Source organism: Carcharodon carcharias, chromosome 2, assembly GCF_017639515.1.
Source record: "Carcharodon carcharias isolate sCarCar2 chromosome 2, sCarCar2.pri, whole genome shotgun sequence".
NCBI classification, from domain to species: domain Eukaryota; kingdom Metazoa; phylum Chordata; class Chondrichthyes; order Lamniformes; family Lamnidae; genus Carcharodon; species Carcharodon carcharias.
This window is the reverse complement of record NC_054468.1, coordinates 87,662,840-87,681,217: the sequence shown is the minus strand read 5'-3', so window position 1 is coordinate 87,681,217 and position 18,378 is coordinate 87,662,840. Positions and strand designations below refer to the sequence as shown.

Genomic DNA, 18,378 nt, shown 5'->3' with positions numbered 1-18,378 from the left:
TACAGATAGGGTGGGGAGGAGAGGTTGACTGATCAAAGGAAGAAGTAAAATGATAAATGCTATGTGGAAACAAACTGGAATGTTCACTTCCTGCCATCTTCCTCAATCTCTGACTGAGGATTCAGTAAACTGTTGGATTCATGTTATTTATTGGGAACACTGAATTGTTATGGGAGAATATTACATGATGATGTGAATCTAACTATTTTATTGGAACACAAACAGGGACTCAAAACACCCAGAAGAGCCTGCACACAATTAGGGGCAAGGATAATGCTGGGTAATCAGCTGTCGCACTCTCCACTGGTATCCCTGATCCCTGCTGCTTTAACTCAGAATGAGTTTAAAAATATAGAATTGTGTAGGAGGAATGAAACACAAATGCAAAGTGATGAAAATTGTATCATTTCTGGTTTATGTAACACCTGGATTTTATTCGAATTAGCTTTAGGTCTGTTTGGACAAAATAAACTTTTCTGTTATATGAAAAAAGGAACTTGCATTTATATAGCACCTTTCAGAACCTCAGGAAGTCCCAACATGCTTTATGGTACTTTGAAATGTAGTCACTGGTGTAAGGTAGGAAACACAACAGCCAATTTGCAGACATCAAGGTCCTGCAAACAACAATCTGATCAGAAAATCTGTTTTATTGACGTTGATTGAGAGATAAGTATTGTTACAGCGACGGGAAAGACTCTCATGCTTTTCTTCATAATAATGCCATAGGACTTTTTCTGTCTACCTGAGATGGCAGATGGAGCCTCCACGAACATTTCATCAGAAAAATTGTACTTCCAACACCACAGTGCTCCCTCAATACTGTACTGAAATGTCAGCCCAGATTATATACTCAAGTCACCAGAGTGGGACTTGAACCCACAATCTTCTGACTGGCAGATGAGGAAGCTGCCAACTGAGCCACACCCAACATTACACGATTTAAGCACAAGGTCATAAGGACAATAAAAGAAAATAAGAAATGAAGGAGGAACTTTTTCCTAGAAGGATCATAAGTATGAGGAACAGATTACCAACAGGCATGTTGGAACAAGAAATCATGAAGGAGATAAAACAAGTTCTTACCAACAAATGGGATCCAAAGTTATTCGAAATGTACCAAGGAAATTCTAGATGAACCAACTGGAAAATCTTCTCCTGCCTAAATCTATCACTACGTAGATAATTTAAAACAATCCTTTACCATAGACCACCCCTTGGGTCAGTGTATTACTGAGATTCACAGACCATGAATATTCTAGATTCTATTCCTGATCTGCACTATGTTTTCTGATCTCTACATCTGGTCCCAACTCCTGAGCTAAGGAGTGAGATAAAAGATCTGCCTGGATTTCCATTCCTCATCATATAACCAGTGAACCTTCCTGGAAAGTCAGTTTATGTCTATATGTTGGTGGGGTGGCATGTTTGTATGAATGTGTATGTGTAGATTCTGTTTGTATCTTTGCATATGTCTGTGTACAGAGGACAAGATTGGGCATGGTTGTAATGTCTTTCATGAGTGAATAGCATGCCAGCCCTCACCTCTGGTCAATTTGTACTCTTCCCCTTGTCTTCAAAGTCTTAAATGTGCTGTTGTCACCCAACGCAATGCTCCTACAATTTCCAGGCTGAGCTCTTCCAGCCTGGATTCTGTCCAGCCTATCCTCAACCACCACAAGGTATACAGCACAGTTGACCCCACCCTCTTTTATTTCTTCTCCTTTGTGTTTATCCTCAACACAGATGTCCTTGCTTAGTTCCACTCCTATCCATCCCAAAATAGCCAGCACATCTCAAGCAATGGTTTCGCCTTCAGTCCTGCACAGTCCTCTCCAGCCTACCATGAGGTTTCAGCCTTGGCCTCCTCCCTGTCTTCATTTATAGGCTGTCCTTTGATGATGTAATCTGCAGGTGGAGGGCCAGTTTCAAACTCATGCTGACAACATCCAGCTCTCGTTCTGTTCCATCGTACTGGACTTCACAACTTCTGTACTTCTTATCCAGTATCAAATAATGGATAAGTCAGACTCTCCTTCAGCTGATCACCTGGAAGACCAAAGCTTGTGCCAAAAACTCTGCACCAGATTCCATTTCCTTTGCCAGCCTCTTGCTCAGGCTGAGGCCGAAAGTTTGTAACCTTTGTGTCCGATTCAATCCTTAGCAAAGCTTTAAGCTGCCACATGCTGCCCATCACCAAGACCATTTACCTCTATCTCTGCAACTTTGTCCACCTCCTCCTTTACCTCCTGCACCACAGCTGAGACCAAATTTCACACTCTCATTACTTGCAGGCTCTACTCCCCAACTCCCTCCTTAGTTCTGGCTTACACAAGTTGGAACTAATCTAATATTTTGCCATCAGCACTGGTATGAATTCAATTCATTGTGTCTCTGGGTGATAAATCAGCAGTCGGTAGAGATTGTAACATTTAAGATATAGGATGTTCCAATGCTTGTTACACTGGTTCCTGCCTAGTAACAAGGGTGGGACCCTCTGAGAGTGATTTTATAGTTCCCCAGATCAATTCAAGAGTCGGTGAACAGCTCTTCTTCAAGCCTGTTGAAAAGAGGGCTCAGGGGAACTCCTGGTAATTGAAGAGGGCTTGGGGAAGCCCAGGTAATCGAACAGAAGAAGCCCAGAAGATCCAAGGAGGCAGCCAACAGTTGGTGACTCCTTACTGTGGGCATTTGGAGCAGTGCTGCTCTGCTTGGCAAGGCCATAGATCTGAAAGTAGCTTGTAAGCTAGTGTTGAGTGTACTCAGGAAGCAAGGAAGGAATCTCGGAAGGTGAGATTGAAACCCTGTGAGGTGGGCCATTGCTAAAGCCGTCCAAATGGGAGCAACATTTGAAGAAAATTCCCAGGAGAGACCTTTGAAGGTGAAACTGGGAATCTCTCATGGGAAAGACGAAGTTTCAGTGAGATTGGGTTGACTCGCATTGGGACTAACATCTGAGTGGGTTTTGAGAAATCCATGGACTCTATCTTGGTTTCACCTGTCATTTCTTTGCTAACATTCTTTGGCTCCCTATTCCTCAATGCAAAATCTTAATCCTCATTTATAAATCTCTTCAAGGTCTCACCCTGATATAAGACTGCAGCTTCCCCAAGCCCTACCTTCCATTTGCACCTTTTGGTTCTTGGACTTCAGTTTTCTTTTCTGCCTTCATCTGCTCCACCATGATTAGCTTTCAGCAGCCTTGGCCTATCTTCCTGGAAATCTGTCCCTACTTCTCCCACACTGCCTTCAATGAAAAGCCTCCTCAAAATGCATCTTTTCAACCATCCTTTCATCCAACATCACCTCTTTCAATGCTCAGTGTTGGTTTCTCCTTTAAGAAGTGCCATGGTACATTTGATTCAGTGAAAGGCATTTTTTAAATATTACTGTTGCATATTCAAACGTGAAGATGTAAGGGAGGGAAATGAGAAGCCTGTGGAACTGAACCTGGGGTGAATGCTTGCTATCTGAGGGAATAAACAGGGAAAGAGAAAACATTAAATGTAGGAGTTCAGAAAGCATTATTTCTTGGTAGTGACTTGTGGTGTAGCATGAGTCAGAAAGGGATGGCAAATCTGTGAACGGTCTGCAGTTGTGCACACATATATGTTCAATGGTCATCCAGCAGGACACAGCTTCTTGCTTATGCTTAGGATCACTGAAGTAGCAGAGTCGGTGTGAGAATTAATAAACAATTGCGTACCAGGCTTTGTCATTGAAGGAGAGCGGCGCTGTTCCAGGAGGGCAGTTGAGGACTTTCTGGGATCCCGAGTAAAGGATGTCAATACCTGAATGGAGAAAAATGGCTGCATCAGTCTGGCACAGAGAAGTAGATACTCAACCAAGCATTGAAATTGGCCTTGGCTGTTACAAATAATTTATTTGGGGCTGGGGAGTTGTCAACATTGGACTTCATACACTTGAGTAAGCTTTCCAATCCAGTTATTGATGGTACCATGCATTAGACTAGTAGTTGCAAATGCACATAAAATGGTGGATGTACAAGTGGAACTATAGAACTTATATCTAATGAAAACATATCCAGTGGTTAAAATTAGATGCTGTAGAATGGCTTTAAAGTTCTTAAGCAAAAAATGATGCTATAATGCAGTTTTGAAACTCAAATTCGTAGCTTTGTTTCCACCCAATGCTCCTTTTAAGCACAGCTGACTCAGATGCAGGAATTTCTCCTGTAGGCTACTGACCTGCCTTACTTTAAACATTGGAGCACTTTTGGCTACATTACAAGTAGTGGTGATGTTGGCAACACTTGTGGCCTTCAAATTTAAGAAACATTTCTGAGTCAGTCGAAGGAATTCAGGAAAAGAAAATGATGTGATAACCAGGTTAAAACAGGTTGAGAGGGTTAAATTCTGCTCTCCCAGGAGAAGTGCGATGAAGCAGAACTCCAATCTGCCTGTAACCATCATTATAGGCCCTGTTCCAAATTGTGGGAACAGGGTCAGTCAGATAAACAGTACTCTGGACACAGGTATGGAAGCAACAGAGGTGCCCATCCCAACATCCAGCAGGAAAATCAGAGCAGCACCCGCACCATACCATTCCAAGGAGGCCTGAGAAAGGCCAAAGCAAAAAAGAGTGTAGATATTTTGAAATACTTCGAAGAGAGGGAACAGCCATTTTTTAAAAAGGCAATCAATCTCCTCTGGAATGAATTATACACAAGATCCAATTTCCACCCCATAGTCTCAAAACAGGAATCAAAGGATCAAGGGAGGCAGAAGGGTTGGATGGCCCACTCTTATTAAGAATGTTAGGTATAATACATACCCTGCTTATCCATATAGAGAGGGACCCCTCCCAGAGAGGCAACAGAATCAACCAGCAGCAAACAGTTATGCCTGGAAGAGAAGTGGAACAACATTAGAAATGTGTAGAAAGGAGGTGTTTAAGCACCACTGGATCAGTTAATCGATACATTAATGGATAATCTCCAACATTTAGTGGATCTAATGTTATTGGTTTATTCAAAAAGGAACAATTGCAGGGAATGGAGATAGGAAGTGGAGGAGTTCCAGAAAATACCTAAAAATCAGAGTGGGTTGAATGGTACTTTCATTTTGTGGCATTCTTCTATTCTCCATCCCTGAGCATGGTGAATTATTTGCTATTGCATCAACAGTTTTACTTCCCATACAAATTGAGTACGGTAGCTGAATGGTTATGGTACTGGACTAACAGCTCAGAGGTTGAGTTTAAATCCCACCATAACAAATTTGACAATTCCAGTTATTTATGGGCTGGTATTAGACATGGAAACAACTGGATTGTCAAAAGCCCAGCTAGTTCACTAAGATCCCTACCTGTCTGGTCTCCATGTTACTCCAATCCCACACAATGGACAGAGTTTATGGCGTGGTGGGAGCCTCGATGATGGTCTTAAGGATGGATGCCCGCCCCCAAGAGCTGCTAGCCAATCAATGGGCCAGCAGCTCAGCTATGCCCCTGGGAGTGGTGGCCACTTCCGGGATTGCATCTGGAAGAAGAGGATGCCATGGGCTACCAGGCCACCTTCAGAGTCAGGTAAATTGGGTCTGGGTGGGTGGCTTGGTGAAGGCAGAGGTATGGGGTCGCTGCTGGGGTTGTGTCCCCATATGGCAGAGGGCCCACCTACCAATGCCAGCTGTGGTGGGAAGAGGCCCTTAATTGGCCACTTTAGTAGCTCAGTTGGCCTCTGGGTGCAAGACACATTCCCCACCCTCCCTGCCACTGGAAAATGTCATGGCCAAGTGGCACTCCATTCTCCCTCCAACCCATTCCTTTCATCATATTTTTATGACCCCCTGCCCCCACACAACTCCCAATCTGACCTGATAATAAAATCCATCCCTATCTGTTGACCCTTATGTGGGTCTAGAAATGTGTTTACAAGAACACACAAGATAGGAGCAGGAGTAGATTATACAGCCCATTGAACCTGCTCCACCATCCAATATGATCATGGTAGATATTTGGCTTCAACCATACTTTCCTGCCTGCTCCCCGTATCCCTTGATTCCTTCAGAGACCAAAAATCTATCTTAGTCTTAAATATATTCAATAGTGTACCCTCTGGGGTAGCGAACACCAAAAAATCACAACCATTTGAGTGAAGAAATTTCTCCTTATCTCAGTCCTAAATGATAATTCCCTTATCCTAAGACCATGCCCCCATGTTTTAGATTCCCCAGCCAGAGGAAACAACCTCTCAGGTACTATACTGTCAAGCCTCTTCGGAATCTTGTAAGTTTCAATGAGATTGCCCCTTTTTCTTCTGAACTCCCAGAGAATATAGACCCAATTTACTCAGCCTCTCATTATAGGACAACGCTCTCATCCCAGGGACCATAAAACCTCTAAGTTGGATATGAAATTGGGCCACGGCTCTACATGAGCAAACAATTAGTGATAAAGCTGGATTTTCATAGATAGTCTCTTGAGTTTTCACTGTAGGGTAGATTTTCCTTTGAGACATTGCCCACACTGATATACTTCATTCGTCAAAAACCAACTTTGGAAAATGGTGTTCACTTCAAAAATTGGAATATCCACTCTATATTTCAAACTTAGTTTGCTCTACCTTCTGTATTGTTGCTGTAGGAGATGGTGATGTTTCATTTATTGCAGGGTCTTCGTTTTACTCTTTTTTAAATTGATTTTGGTAATATTTTTGTGCCCATCAAGGTAGAAAAGTGCCAGTGGTTGTGAATAGACAGGCCAAAGATGGCAAGGATTGGATGAAAGGAAAAGCTCCTCACTTTGCTTACAAGAATTCCCAGGTCGAGCATAACACAAGCCAAATGCAGAGTAAAGCCCCCTCTTCACTGCTCTAACTATACACCTGAACCCCACCAGCACCAGTGTAACGGTCCAACTTTCCACATCTCTTTACGGTGCCTCTAAGGTGAGTTTGCCAATTCATTATCAATCTGTGATGAGCTACAGCCATTTTTTGTGTTGTAGACCCTGCAGGAACTAGAGGATAGATTTTATATATTCATACCCTTAGTGTTTATCTCCTTAAACCGTAAAATTGCCCACCCATTTGACATAGCAAATTTCTCAGGCAACTTCAGCAGTGGAGCAGTTATTGGAATTCAATTTTCAATCAGAGGAGATAGTGAAATTAAGTATACCAATAGATGGATAAAGGGTTCAAGCCATTGAAGATGAGATGAGAAGCAGTTGTTTGAACTCATGAAAGACAAAATCTGTGCCTTTGAAGAACTGAAAAAAGAAACAAGGGTCTTCATTTCTCCATTGAATGACGTAGGCATCAAAGTGTTGCGATGCAACCATACAGCATGAGGAGTGAAGATCATACACACTGATGAGAGAGAGGGATCAAGAGCAAATGTGTGGCTGATAGTGGATGCTGAATAAGGCAGACTCTTGATCAAGAGTCGATCTTGAGTAAATGGAAAGAAAGACAGCAAGTTCTTTGGTGCCCCTGAATCAATCAACAACAAGTGGAAGATGAGCCATCAACTAAAGCATAGATTGTAGGATAAATTAGATAACCTTGGACAAGATAATTGTAACAAATCCCAAAGCAATGCCAAAATTACTCAAGATATATGAATATTACTGTTACGTGGAAAATCTATAGGTTCTATAGGTTACCAGAATATTCAAGGTAGGGAGCTAACAGCAGGCTCGATAATTAGAAAGTGGTGATGGATAATGGGGAGGGGGAATCATTAGAAAGTAAAAGTTATCAGGTGAACAGAAGCAAATTTCCAATGAGAATAGAAAGTGAAATAGAAGAAGCAGATTCTGAAGAGATGGCATGGGACAAGGTTAAGCTTTGAGGCACACGGATTGTGGGCAATGGGACCAGAAGTCTGATTGGAACTCCGGCAGTGAAGAATTGAACTGTTTTAATAGAAATAAAAATTGCTCTGTCATAATATAGGGGATAATGAAACATTATTAATTTTTATCAAAATTTTTATCACGATTACTGAGTTGAAGCTAGTGAAGAGAAAGGTGATCTAACAGCTTTAGAGTTTCAGGGTAGAAGAGGAATGGAGATGAGGACTCACAGTGGGATTTATTTTCAGAAAATACCAGTGTTAATTAATAGCAAGGAAACAACGACGGGGGTGGGGTGGCAACAAAAGTTGAAAATTATAGATCTCCTGTGGCAGAGTTGAGCTTGCATTGGGTGAGTGGCATATACTCACTTGTGACAGAGAGGTCCTATCCCGTCCATCTTCTGAACCACGCCCGAGGAGGATTCCCCATGTGTGATGAAGAACAGAATGGGCTTGTGCTGCACTAGAGCCTGCGAAGCAAAGCAAAGCAATGCAAATCTTTTTCATGGCATCTGCTGTACAGCCAAAAGCAATGCCAATCAGTAAAACAAGCAACAAGCCAACTTTCAGAACCACACATGGCCATTGCAGTTGCCTGTGCCTCCTGTCCACCTTGTGAAGTTTAACATGTAATGCACACCCATGCGTGGCACTGGTCACCTTGAATCAGAAACAGAGTTTTTAACCATGTGAGTAAACTGGATCTTTCCTTCTCAGCCTCACTTCTACCCATCGATTGCTGATCTTGCTAACATCACAAAGCCATTTCACTCTGCTATTCAAAAGGTATTATAATCATTTCCCCATCAATGGCCTCATGTCATTCCCTAACCAAGTGAGCAGTGTCAAATCAGGCTTAAGATATTAGTGAAACCTGGGAGCTAAAGAGGGTAAGGGTTCAGGGTCTTCCCCAATATCAGAGCTGAACTCTGGGACACAAATCTTGTTATCACCCTGCAAGGGAAGCTTGAAGGGAAGAGTCTATGAATGGTTCCATGAGAACTCTGGCATATCTCTGCTTCTGTCCCTTCCAATAACTCACAAGTGATAGAATGCTAAAATTTCTCTACTCATGGATCAATATTTGAGGGTGACAAGATGGGTTATCTCAGCCCTGATGAGTGTGAAATATTATCTAAGTTTCCTTTGCTTTGAGTTTGAATTGAACAGTCATAATTATACATTATACATGTATAACCTGCAGGTGAGTTCTGGTAGACTCAGCCGTTGTGCCTATCCATCATTTGAGCAGCCAGTCCTCAGATGCAAACCCTCATATTTGCTCACCATTCTTGAATCCCTGGGGAAGGGGCTAAAAGCTGGCTAATCACTTCAGAATACAAATGCTTTGTTGAGCCAGAAATTCTAAGTTAAGGCCACAATGTAAAGTGAGGAGCCAGTTGCTTTGGTCTGGGTGCACTAACATATTGACCAGTGGGTGGCGCTGGAGCATGTCTATCCAACCCCACTGCACGGTCTTTTCAGTCAGTCAGTAAACTAATGGAGATCTCAATTTATTCCAATCAAGGTTATAAACCTTAAAAATAACAGTCTCTATGATTTAGGAGACTAAACAGTCTTTCTGTACCATTGTGTCTATGTAACTGTCACTAAATTTCCACTTACATTTGGAGAAGAGGCCCAAACTCAGACACAAACGCACACACACAAACACACATCCAGACAGACACATGCACTCAAATACACTTCTGCACACAAGCAGGCAGACACAGACACAAACCTGCTCGATTTCTTGCAAGGTGAAATTTTCCCCGGGAGGTTTTACAAATCTCCTGACATCTCCGCCTTAAATACAAAGTGAAAAGGTACAGCGTCAGTGTTGTCTCAATAGCCTTCTGCTGGCCCTATCTATTACAATATAATGCTCTGGCTACTGTCAAGCTAACAGAAATCTCAAGATTTTGAAAGCTGAATGTCTTATTTATTTGCTGTCTGATTTCAATTATATTCAGACTGCACATGTCTACTTTGGGTATGTACAGTACCAGACTGTGGGCTTGTTCAGTCAATAACATGGCCAACAGGGCTTTAATGAGGGAGATCTGTGCCATGGTACAGCAACAGTAGCTTGTAATAAGAACAGAAAATACTGGAAATACTCAGCAGGTCAGGCAACATCTGTGGCGAGAGAAACAGAGTTAACGTTTGAGGTCAAGGACTTTTCATCAGAACCGAAGAAAGATGGGAATGTAAAAGTTTTTAAGCCAGTGGAAGAGGGGAGGGAGCAGGAAGAACCAAGGAGAATGTCTGTGTATTTACATAGCACCTTAGAATAGCAAAATGTGCCAAAGTGCTTAACAGGAATGTTATCAAATGAAGTTTGACGAGTTTCGTAAGGAGATATTAGGGCAGGTGACCAAGAGGAAGGCTTTAAGGAAAATCTTAAAAGAGCAGAGAGAGAGGCAGATTGTGATTTGTAATTAAATGTATTCCTAGAGGTTTCATCACATGACCTGCCCCCATGCTCCAGCCATTCGTCAACCAACACATCCATCCTTGTGACACACTGCCTTCCCACACCAGTTAAAAAGCAAAGAGGCTCATGACCCAATTGGATGTTGCCTTACTGTCAACCAAACAACCTTTTTACCCATTTTTGATATTTTTATACCTTGTGAAGAGAAATGTTCAAAGAAATTTTGTTTTAAAATAAACTTTTTAAATATTCCAATGATTCTTCTCCAGGGTTGCTCACAGCAGTGTCCTGGAGATTGATCTTCAATTCCTGGAGACTCCAGGCCAATCCTGCAGGGTTGGCAACCCTAAGATAGGTAAACAGGTTTAAATTCCAGTTGTCAATAACTTCACAATACAAGACCCTCCAACCTCAGAAGTACTTTTGAGGGATGTGTAAAAGCCTAAGAGTGATTTAGCAGTAATTGCTGATCAAGGACCAGGAAATCTGGGCTAAGACAGCTTAATTCTGGGTATGCACACTCAACTAAAAAAGCAGGAGGAAAATGTGAGAGTTTAGATGCATTTGCTTTAGTCATTATATTATATCCATTGTAATATGAATAATTCCAAGTTTCAAGTAATCTTCCTCACTGTAGCCCCACAACTGAAGCTGTAACCACCTCCTTGCTTCCCACACCCCTTGCCAGCAGAAGCCCCAGGCCCCTTGTGCGCTCTGTCCATGCCCCAAATTCCAATCTCCTCATTTCTCTCCCATCCCTAGTCTGCTAATGCTAAGCCATCTGTGTCTGCTACCCCCCAGGCCAGTTCTCACTGCTGTTCAAACCAGCTTTATAAAAATATATTTTATAGAATGTTAAGATTTTCATATACAGAATACCTTATGCATTTTTTGCATACTTCCTCCTAACACAAGCCCACTCTCTAGCTCTCTTCCACCTCACTTCCTCACAACAAACATTATGCTGACTTCAAATCCATAATCCCATCCGACCTTGGCCTCAGTTTCTTTCTCAGCTGCACAGATTGCAGAAGCTCCCAAAGGTGCCAGTCAAGCCAAGGCTCCTTTATGAGTCTGGCAACAACAGTAAGACCAGCAGAAATGGACAGCCATCTCCTCACTGTAAAAATGTATGATCTACAAAAGGGGAAAACTGCCAACTAGTATGTGAGGTAAACAGAGAAGTCAGTAGGCAAGAGACAGAGATCATACAGGAGGAAAATCAGGCTTACTGGAGGAGGGAGAGAGAAAGGCACGGGCTGGGATTTTCTGGCCCTGTTGTGGGTGGGACCCGCCTTGGGCAAGACGGCGCCCCAGCCAGAAGTCCGTTGGCTTGTCGGGGGACAGGAAGATCCCAGCGGCGGGCGGGCATGGAAAATCCCACCCCTGGAGACAAAGGAGAGAAAAAGAGACAACAAACGTGTGTGAGAGCCAGACTGATAGAGGGAAAGTGGAATAAAGAGTGAATAGATGACAAAAATAAAGTGATGAAAACAGGAAGAATCAGAATGGGAGATAAGCAGAGAATCAGTTAAAGAAAAAGGACTTGTATTTATGTAGTGCCCTTCATGATCACTGGATGTCCCAAAGCATTTTACAGCCAATTATGTCCTTTTGAAGTATAGTCATTCCCCTAAAGTAGGAATTTCTACAGCCAATTTGCACACAACAAACTCCCAAAAGACAGAACTCCGATTATAACCAGATAATCCATTTTGTGATGTTGATTGAGGGATAAATGTTGGCCAGGACACTGGGGATAGCTCCTCTGCTCTTCTTCAAACTAGTGCCATGGGCCCTGGGAGTAAAGAGGGATCGTCAGTTTAATATTTTATCCAAAAGGTATCACCTCCAAGTGCCAACAGTGCAGCACACCCTCAGCACTGCACTTGAATGCCAGCCTTGATTAAAAGCAAAATACTGCGGAGGCTGGAAATCTGAAACAAAAACAGAAAATGCTGGAAAAACTCAGCAGGTCTAACAGCATCTGTGGAGAGAAAAAAATCTGTTTCAAGTCCGTATGACTCTTCTTCAGAGCTAAAGAGAAGTAGAACTGTTATGAAATTAATACAGTTTAAGGGGGGTAGAGCAGGTGAAGCTGAATAGAAGGCCAATGATAAGTGGGGGTAAAGGAGAGATTGCCAAAGATGTCATGAACAAAAGGACAAAGGGATGTTAATGGCAGTGGTCCTGGCTAAAGGAGGTGCTGATAGTGGCATTAAGGTTAGAAAGCAGAATGTGACAATAGCAGGATTAGGGTAAGCACTCTGGAAAGAACAACATGAACCAGTACCAGATGGTCCTTGTGGGGAGGGGACGATGGTGAGAAAAAAGATCGAAAATAGGATAAAAGGTGGGGGCAAAACAACGAATAAAAATGAAAACAAAAATAAAAATAAGTGGACAAAAAGTAAAAATTAAAAAATTAAAATAAATATTGAAAAAAGGGGATAAAAAAGGGGTCAGGATGGAGGACAGAGTTCATGGTCTGAGAACATTGACTGGGTCCCTGGTTGCAATGTGAAGAGTGATCAGACTCTGGCATGAGACCACAGCAGAATATTGTTTCACAGTGTGACTGTAACCCAAAGGTTCATACTCACTATTACTAGATGAGTACTCAGTCTCAGATTTGTCATTTCAGGGAGAGGTCAAGCACAATACAATGAAGGAATCAAAGGGGGAATCACGAGAACACAAGATATTTTTGGATGTGAGCCATCTTAATTTATCCATACAGAAAGACCCTGCGCTGAATTTTACGTGTCCCTGGTGAGTGTGTTTCCGGGTGGGGGGGGGGGGGGGGGGGGGGGGGGGGAGGGGGGTGGCAGCCCACACGCCAGATTTAAATGAATAATTAATGGTCAATTAAGCTTGTTTTCAGGCCACTTGACCCTGCTAATATGCTGGCCATGCCATAAAACATTAGGCGGGAAGCCTAATTTTTAACTTAAATGTTTAAAGGGGAGTGAGTGGTGGGTGGTGGGGGGGATGGGTTCAGAGGCTGCCCTTTGCTGACAACAGGGTGTCCCGCACCCTCCACCCCACTCCCCAGCCCCTTAGGTTGAACACCCTCTTCCTTCCTATCTGCTCTCTCACTTTAACCCACCCACTGCCCCCTGCCTACTCCTCTCCCTAACCTACCCAAACCCTCCCAGCCCAAGACCCCGGACTTAACTGATCCGGGAATCCATGGGCCTTGATCTTCTTTTCCTTCTGCGGTCCCAGCTGCAGCCAGCGACGCCATCCTGGCGCTGCCGGAAATGATAGAGCTGCCAGTCAATCTGATGGCTGGGTAGCTCCAGAGAGGCAGAATTGCTCATTAGTCCACCCCGCAGCCCTTTATGGCTGTTGCAATAACATGTAAATGATATTACTTATTTTTCTAAATAGGGAGGAAAATCAAGGTCTGATGCCCACAATATATATAATTTATCAAAGAATGAAGATATAAAACTCATACCAATTCTCTCAGCGATGTCTGCTGCCCTTTCACCCCACACACCATGAATTCCGATTAACACCACATCTCCTGGCTCCACCACATTAACTAAGGCTGCTTCCATAGCTGCGTGCCCAGAGCCACTGATTGCCAGCGTCAAATTGTTTGTGGTTTGAAAGGCATACTGTATTCCAGCCTTTATCTCATTCATAATCTGCACCAAGAGAAGGAAATAGTGACACAGTCAATTGGAGCACGAAAGAGTTTCAGTAATAGTTCAGAAACTACTCAAGCTGTACTTAAGGTAAAAAGTAAACTGGAAATTGGAAAATCTAAGAAAGTAGAAAATTCTCAAATACCCTTGGAAAGAAAAGAGGAGTTCTGACATTCATAGAATGAACAGTCATGGATATAAGTAATAGATTTAGCTCAGGAGAGATTCCTTTAGCTCCAGTTGTACAAAGCCCTGGTTAGACGATACCTGGTGTGCTCTAAGCAGTTCTGGGCATCACACCTTAGAAAGGATATATTGGCCTTAGAGAGAGTACAAGGTCGATTTACTAGAATAATACCTGGGGGAGAACCTTCGGCTCGGCCGAGGTGTAAAATGACACGGGGTGATGTCATTTAGATTTTCAATTCGGCGGGCACACAGCCAACTTGGCTCCATGCCCGCCGAACTGTGAAAGGCCTATTAAGGCCATTTAACTAACAATGAAAATAATTAACAGAGCTGCCCGTCCAACCTTAAGGTTGATGGGCAGGCAAGGAGCCCAGGCTGCCTTTGCATTTTTCACAGACCCTCATCCATGGACGGGATGAGGTTTCATGAATGATTTTAAATTTTCTCAAAAATTTCTATTGAAATTAATGCACATATCCCAGCTCATGTGACAGTTTCACGAGGGGACATGTCATAAAGATTTTTTTAACACTTTATTGAACTGTTAAAACTAATCTCCCTGAGGCAACAAAGAGTTAAATTAGAGGTTGCAAAGAATAGTAGTAAGTCTGAGAATCGGGAATGTTTCAGAAACCAGCAAAGGACAACCAAAAAGTTGGTAAAAGGGGAAAAAAAAGAAAATGAGAGCAAACTATCCACGAGTATAAAAACAGCTCTAAGAGCTTTTACAGGTATATAAAAAAGGAGTAGCTAAAGTAAATCGCAGTCCTTTAGAAGCAGAGGCAGAAGAAATTACTATAGGGAATGAGGGAATAGCAGAGATGTTAAACAAATATTTTGTGTCTGTCTTCACAGTCGAAGACACAAGTTGCATACCACAAAGAGGGGGTAACCTAGGGGCTAATAAGAGTAAGGAAATTAAGGAAATTAATATTAGCAGAGGAAAAGCACTTGAGGAACTTAAGGGACTAAAATCCAACAAATCCCCAGGACCTGATGGTCTACATCCCTGGGTTCTAAAAGAGATAACTCTGGGGATAGTGGATTCTCAGGCTATGATTTTCCAAAATTCCCTAGATTCTGGAATGATCACAAAAATTCGCAAATGTGACACCACTATTCCAGGAAGAGAGGAAAGAGAAAACAGGGAACTTCAGGCCAGTTAGCTTGACATCAATCATCAGGAAAGTGCTGGAATCTATCATTAAGAAAGTCAACAATGCACTTAGAAAATCATAGTACAATCAGACAAAGTCAACATGGTTTTACAAAAGGGACATCGTGTTTGACAAATTTATTAGAGGTTTCTGAGGATGTAACTATTAGGGTAAATAAACAATAGATGTAGTATAAAACAAAAACAGAATTACCTGGAAAAACTCAGCAGGTCTGGCAGCATCGGCGGAGAAGTAAAGAGTTGACGTTTCGAGTCCTCATGACCCTTCGACAGAACTTGAGTTCGAGTCCAAGAAAGAGTTGAAATATAAGCTGGTTTAAGGTGTGTGTGGGGGGGAGAGAGAGAGAGAGAGAGAAGTGGAGGGGGGTGGTGTGGTTGTAGGGACAAACAAGCAGTGATAGAAGCAGATCATCAAAAGATGTCACCAACATTAGAACAAAAGAACACATAAGTGTTAAAGTTGGTGATATTATCTAAACGAATGTGCTAATTAAGAATGGATGGTAGGGCACTCAAGGTATAGCTCTAGTGGGGGTGGGGAGAGCATGAAAGATTTTAAAATACTTAAAAATAATGGAAATAGGTGGGAAAAGAAAAATCTATTTAATTTATTGGAAAAAAAAAACAAAAGGAAGGGGGAAACAGAAAGGGGGTGGGGATGGAGGAGGGAACTCAAGACCTAAAGTTGTTGAATTCAATATTCAGTCCGGAAGGCTGTAAATTGCCTAGTCGGAAGATGAGGTGTTGTTCCTCCAGTTTGCGTTGGGCTTCACTGGAACAATGCAGCAAGCCAAGGACAGACATGTGGGCAAGAGAGCAGGGTGGAGTGTTAAAATGGCAAGCGACAGGGAAGTTTGGGTCATTCTTGCGGACAGACCGCAGGTGTTCTGCAAAGCGGTCGCCCAGTTTACGTTTGGTCTCTCCAAAGTAGAGGAGACCACATTGGGAGCAAGGAATGCAGTAGACTAAGTTGGGGGAAATGCAAGTGAAATGCTGCTTCACTTGAAAGGAGTGTTTGGGCCCTTGGACGGTGAGGAGAGAGGAAGTGAAGGGGCAGGTGTTGCATCTTTTGCGTGGGCATGGGGTGGTGGCATAGGAGGGGGTTGAGGAGTAGGGGGTGATGGAGGAGTGGACCAGGGTGTCCCGGAGTGAGCGATCCCTATGGAATGCCGATAGGGGTGGTGAAGGGTAGATGTGTTTGGTGGTGGCATCATGCTGGAGTTGGCGGAAATGGCGGAGGATGATCCTTTGAATGCGGAGGCTGGTGGGGTGATAAGTGAGGACAAGGGAGACCCTATCATGTTTCTGGGAGGGAGGAGAAGGCGTAAGGGCGGATGCGCGGGAGATGGGCCGGACACGGTTGAGGGCCCTGTCAACGACCGTGGGTGGAAAACCTCGGTTAAGGAAGAAGGAGGACATGTCAGAGGAACTGTTTTTGAAGGTAGCATCATCGGAACAGATGCGACAGAGGCGAAGGAACTGAGAGAATGGGATGGAGTCCTTACAGGAAGCGGGGTGTGAGGAGCTGTAGTCGAGGTAGCTAAAGAGACAGGCATAGCTGGGGCCCATGCGGGTACCCATAGCCACACCTTTTATTTGGAGGAAGTGAGAGGAGTTGAAGGAGAAATTGTTCAGTATGAGAACATGTTCAGCCAGACGGAGGAGAGTAATGGTGGATGGGGATTGTTCGGGCCTCTGTTCGAGGAAGAAGCTAAGGGCCCTCAGACCATCCTGGTGGGGGATGGAGGTGTAGAGGGATTGGACGTCCATGGTGAAGGGGAAGCAGTTGGGGCCAGGGAACTGGAAATTGTTGATGTGACGTAAGGTGTCAGAGGAATCATGGATGTAGGTGGGAAGGACTGGACAAGGGGAGAGAGAAGGGAGTCTCTGTGTTTAATTGACTGCCACTGCTCTTCAAGAAATGCCTACCTCCTTGAAGAAGTTCTGTTCTTCTCTGCGACAAGATTTCCGTACCTCTCTTTTGCCTTGCTCACCTTCACTGCTTTCCATTTCCCTCCTGGTGTTTGACAAGGTGTTTACTAAAACCCGCTTTCACAGACATATCTCCTTTCTCAGTGACTGTCTCCATCTCCGACTTACCCCACGTGGATTTCAACTGAAATTCCACCCCTCATGTTTCGAACCCACCCAGGATTACAGGTATCTCTGGGACATAAAACGTTTCTCGGACTGCTGTGCCCGTCACATTCTGAAATCCACACTCAGTGCCATGCGCCGCCATATGAACACACTCGACCTCTCCCTCCAGCAGCACCGCCGTACCCTTTTTCAAAGCTGCGCGTGCCCCCAGTTTCATTTTATTCTTTGGCTCATCCGACGCCTCAACAAGAAACTTTTTCTCTTTCTCTCAAGTGCTAAGGAATGCAAGCTCCAACAACTCATTGACAACAACACCCATCTAGGACCCTCCACCCCTGCCTGTCCCTCCATCCCCACCCCATCTTCACTATACCCCCTGACCTTCCCCTCTCCGATGCTGAACGTTCAGTGCTCAGCAAAGGACTTATACCCTTACGCCCTCACCTCAATGAACTTCGGGCTCGGCATGATGCTGAACTCTTCTTCCGCCGTCTTTGTCTCCGGGCTCACTCCTTTGGGCAGGAGTCCTCTCCCCATTCAACGGATCCTTTCACCCACCTCCAATATTCTCCTTCCACCTGGACCCCTCCCTCTGGATTCTTACCTTCTCTTGATCTTTTCATTGAGAACTTTCGGCGCGACGTTAGTCGTCTCAATTTCTCTGCTCCTCTCACCCATTCTAATCTGTCTCTCTCTGAACTTACTGCACTCCATTCTTTCAGGTCCAACCCTGACATTGTCATCAAACCCGCTGACAAGGGTGGTGCTGTTGTTGTCTGGCGCACTGACCTCTACCTCGCGGAGGCTGAGCGTCAACTCGCAGACACTTCCTCCTACCTTTCCCTGGACCATGACCCCACCACTGAACATCAAGCCATTGTCTCCAGGACTGTCACTGACCTCATCTCCTCTGGGGATCTTCCTCCCACAGCTTCCAACCTGATAGTCGCCCAACCTCGGATGGCCTGCTTCTATCTCCTACCCAAAATCCACAAACAG

At 43.8% G+C, this 18,378-nt stretch overlaps 1 protein-coding gene across 1 annotated transcript in view; it reads right to left on the bottom strand.

Moving 5' to 3' along the window:
* The window catches only part of LOC121287788 (serine--pyruvate aminotransferase, mitochondrial-like), a 96,595-nt gene that overhangs the window by 55,285 nt on the left and 22,932 nt on the right, over nucleotides 1-18,378 (bottom strand). Inside the window, exons 5-9 of the mRNA XM_041205713.1 lie at nucleotides 13,721-13,913; nucleotides 9,562-9,626; nucleotides 8,190-8,290; nucleotides 4,795-4,865; nucleotides 3,707-3,791 (exon numbers count right to left, since the gene is read on the bottom strand). Of these exons, the coding sequence (XP_041061647.1) occupies nucleotides 3,707-3,791; nucleotides 4,795-4,865; nucleotides 8,190-8,290; nucleotides 9,562-9,626; nucleotides 13,721-13,913 (515 nt within the window). The remainder of the gene's footprint in view (nucleotides 1-3,706; nucleotides 3,792-4,794; nucleotides 4,866-8,189; nucleotides 8,291-9,561; nucleotides 9,627-13,720; nucleotides 13,914-18,378) is intronic.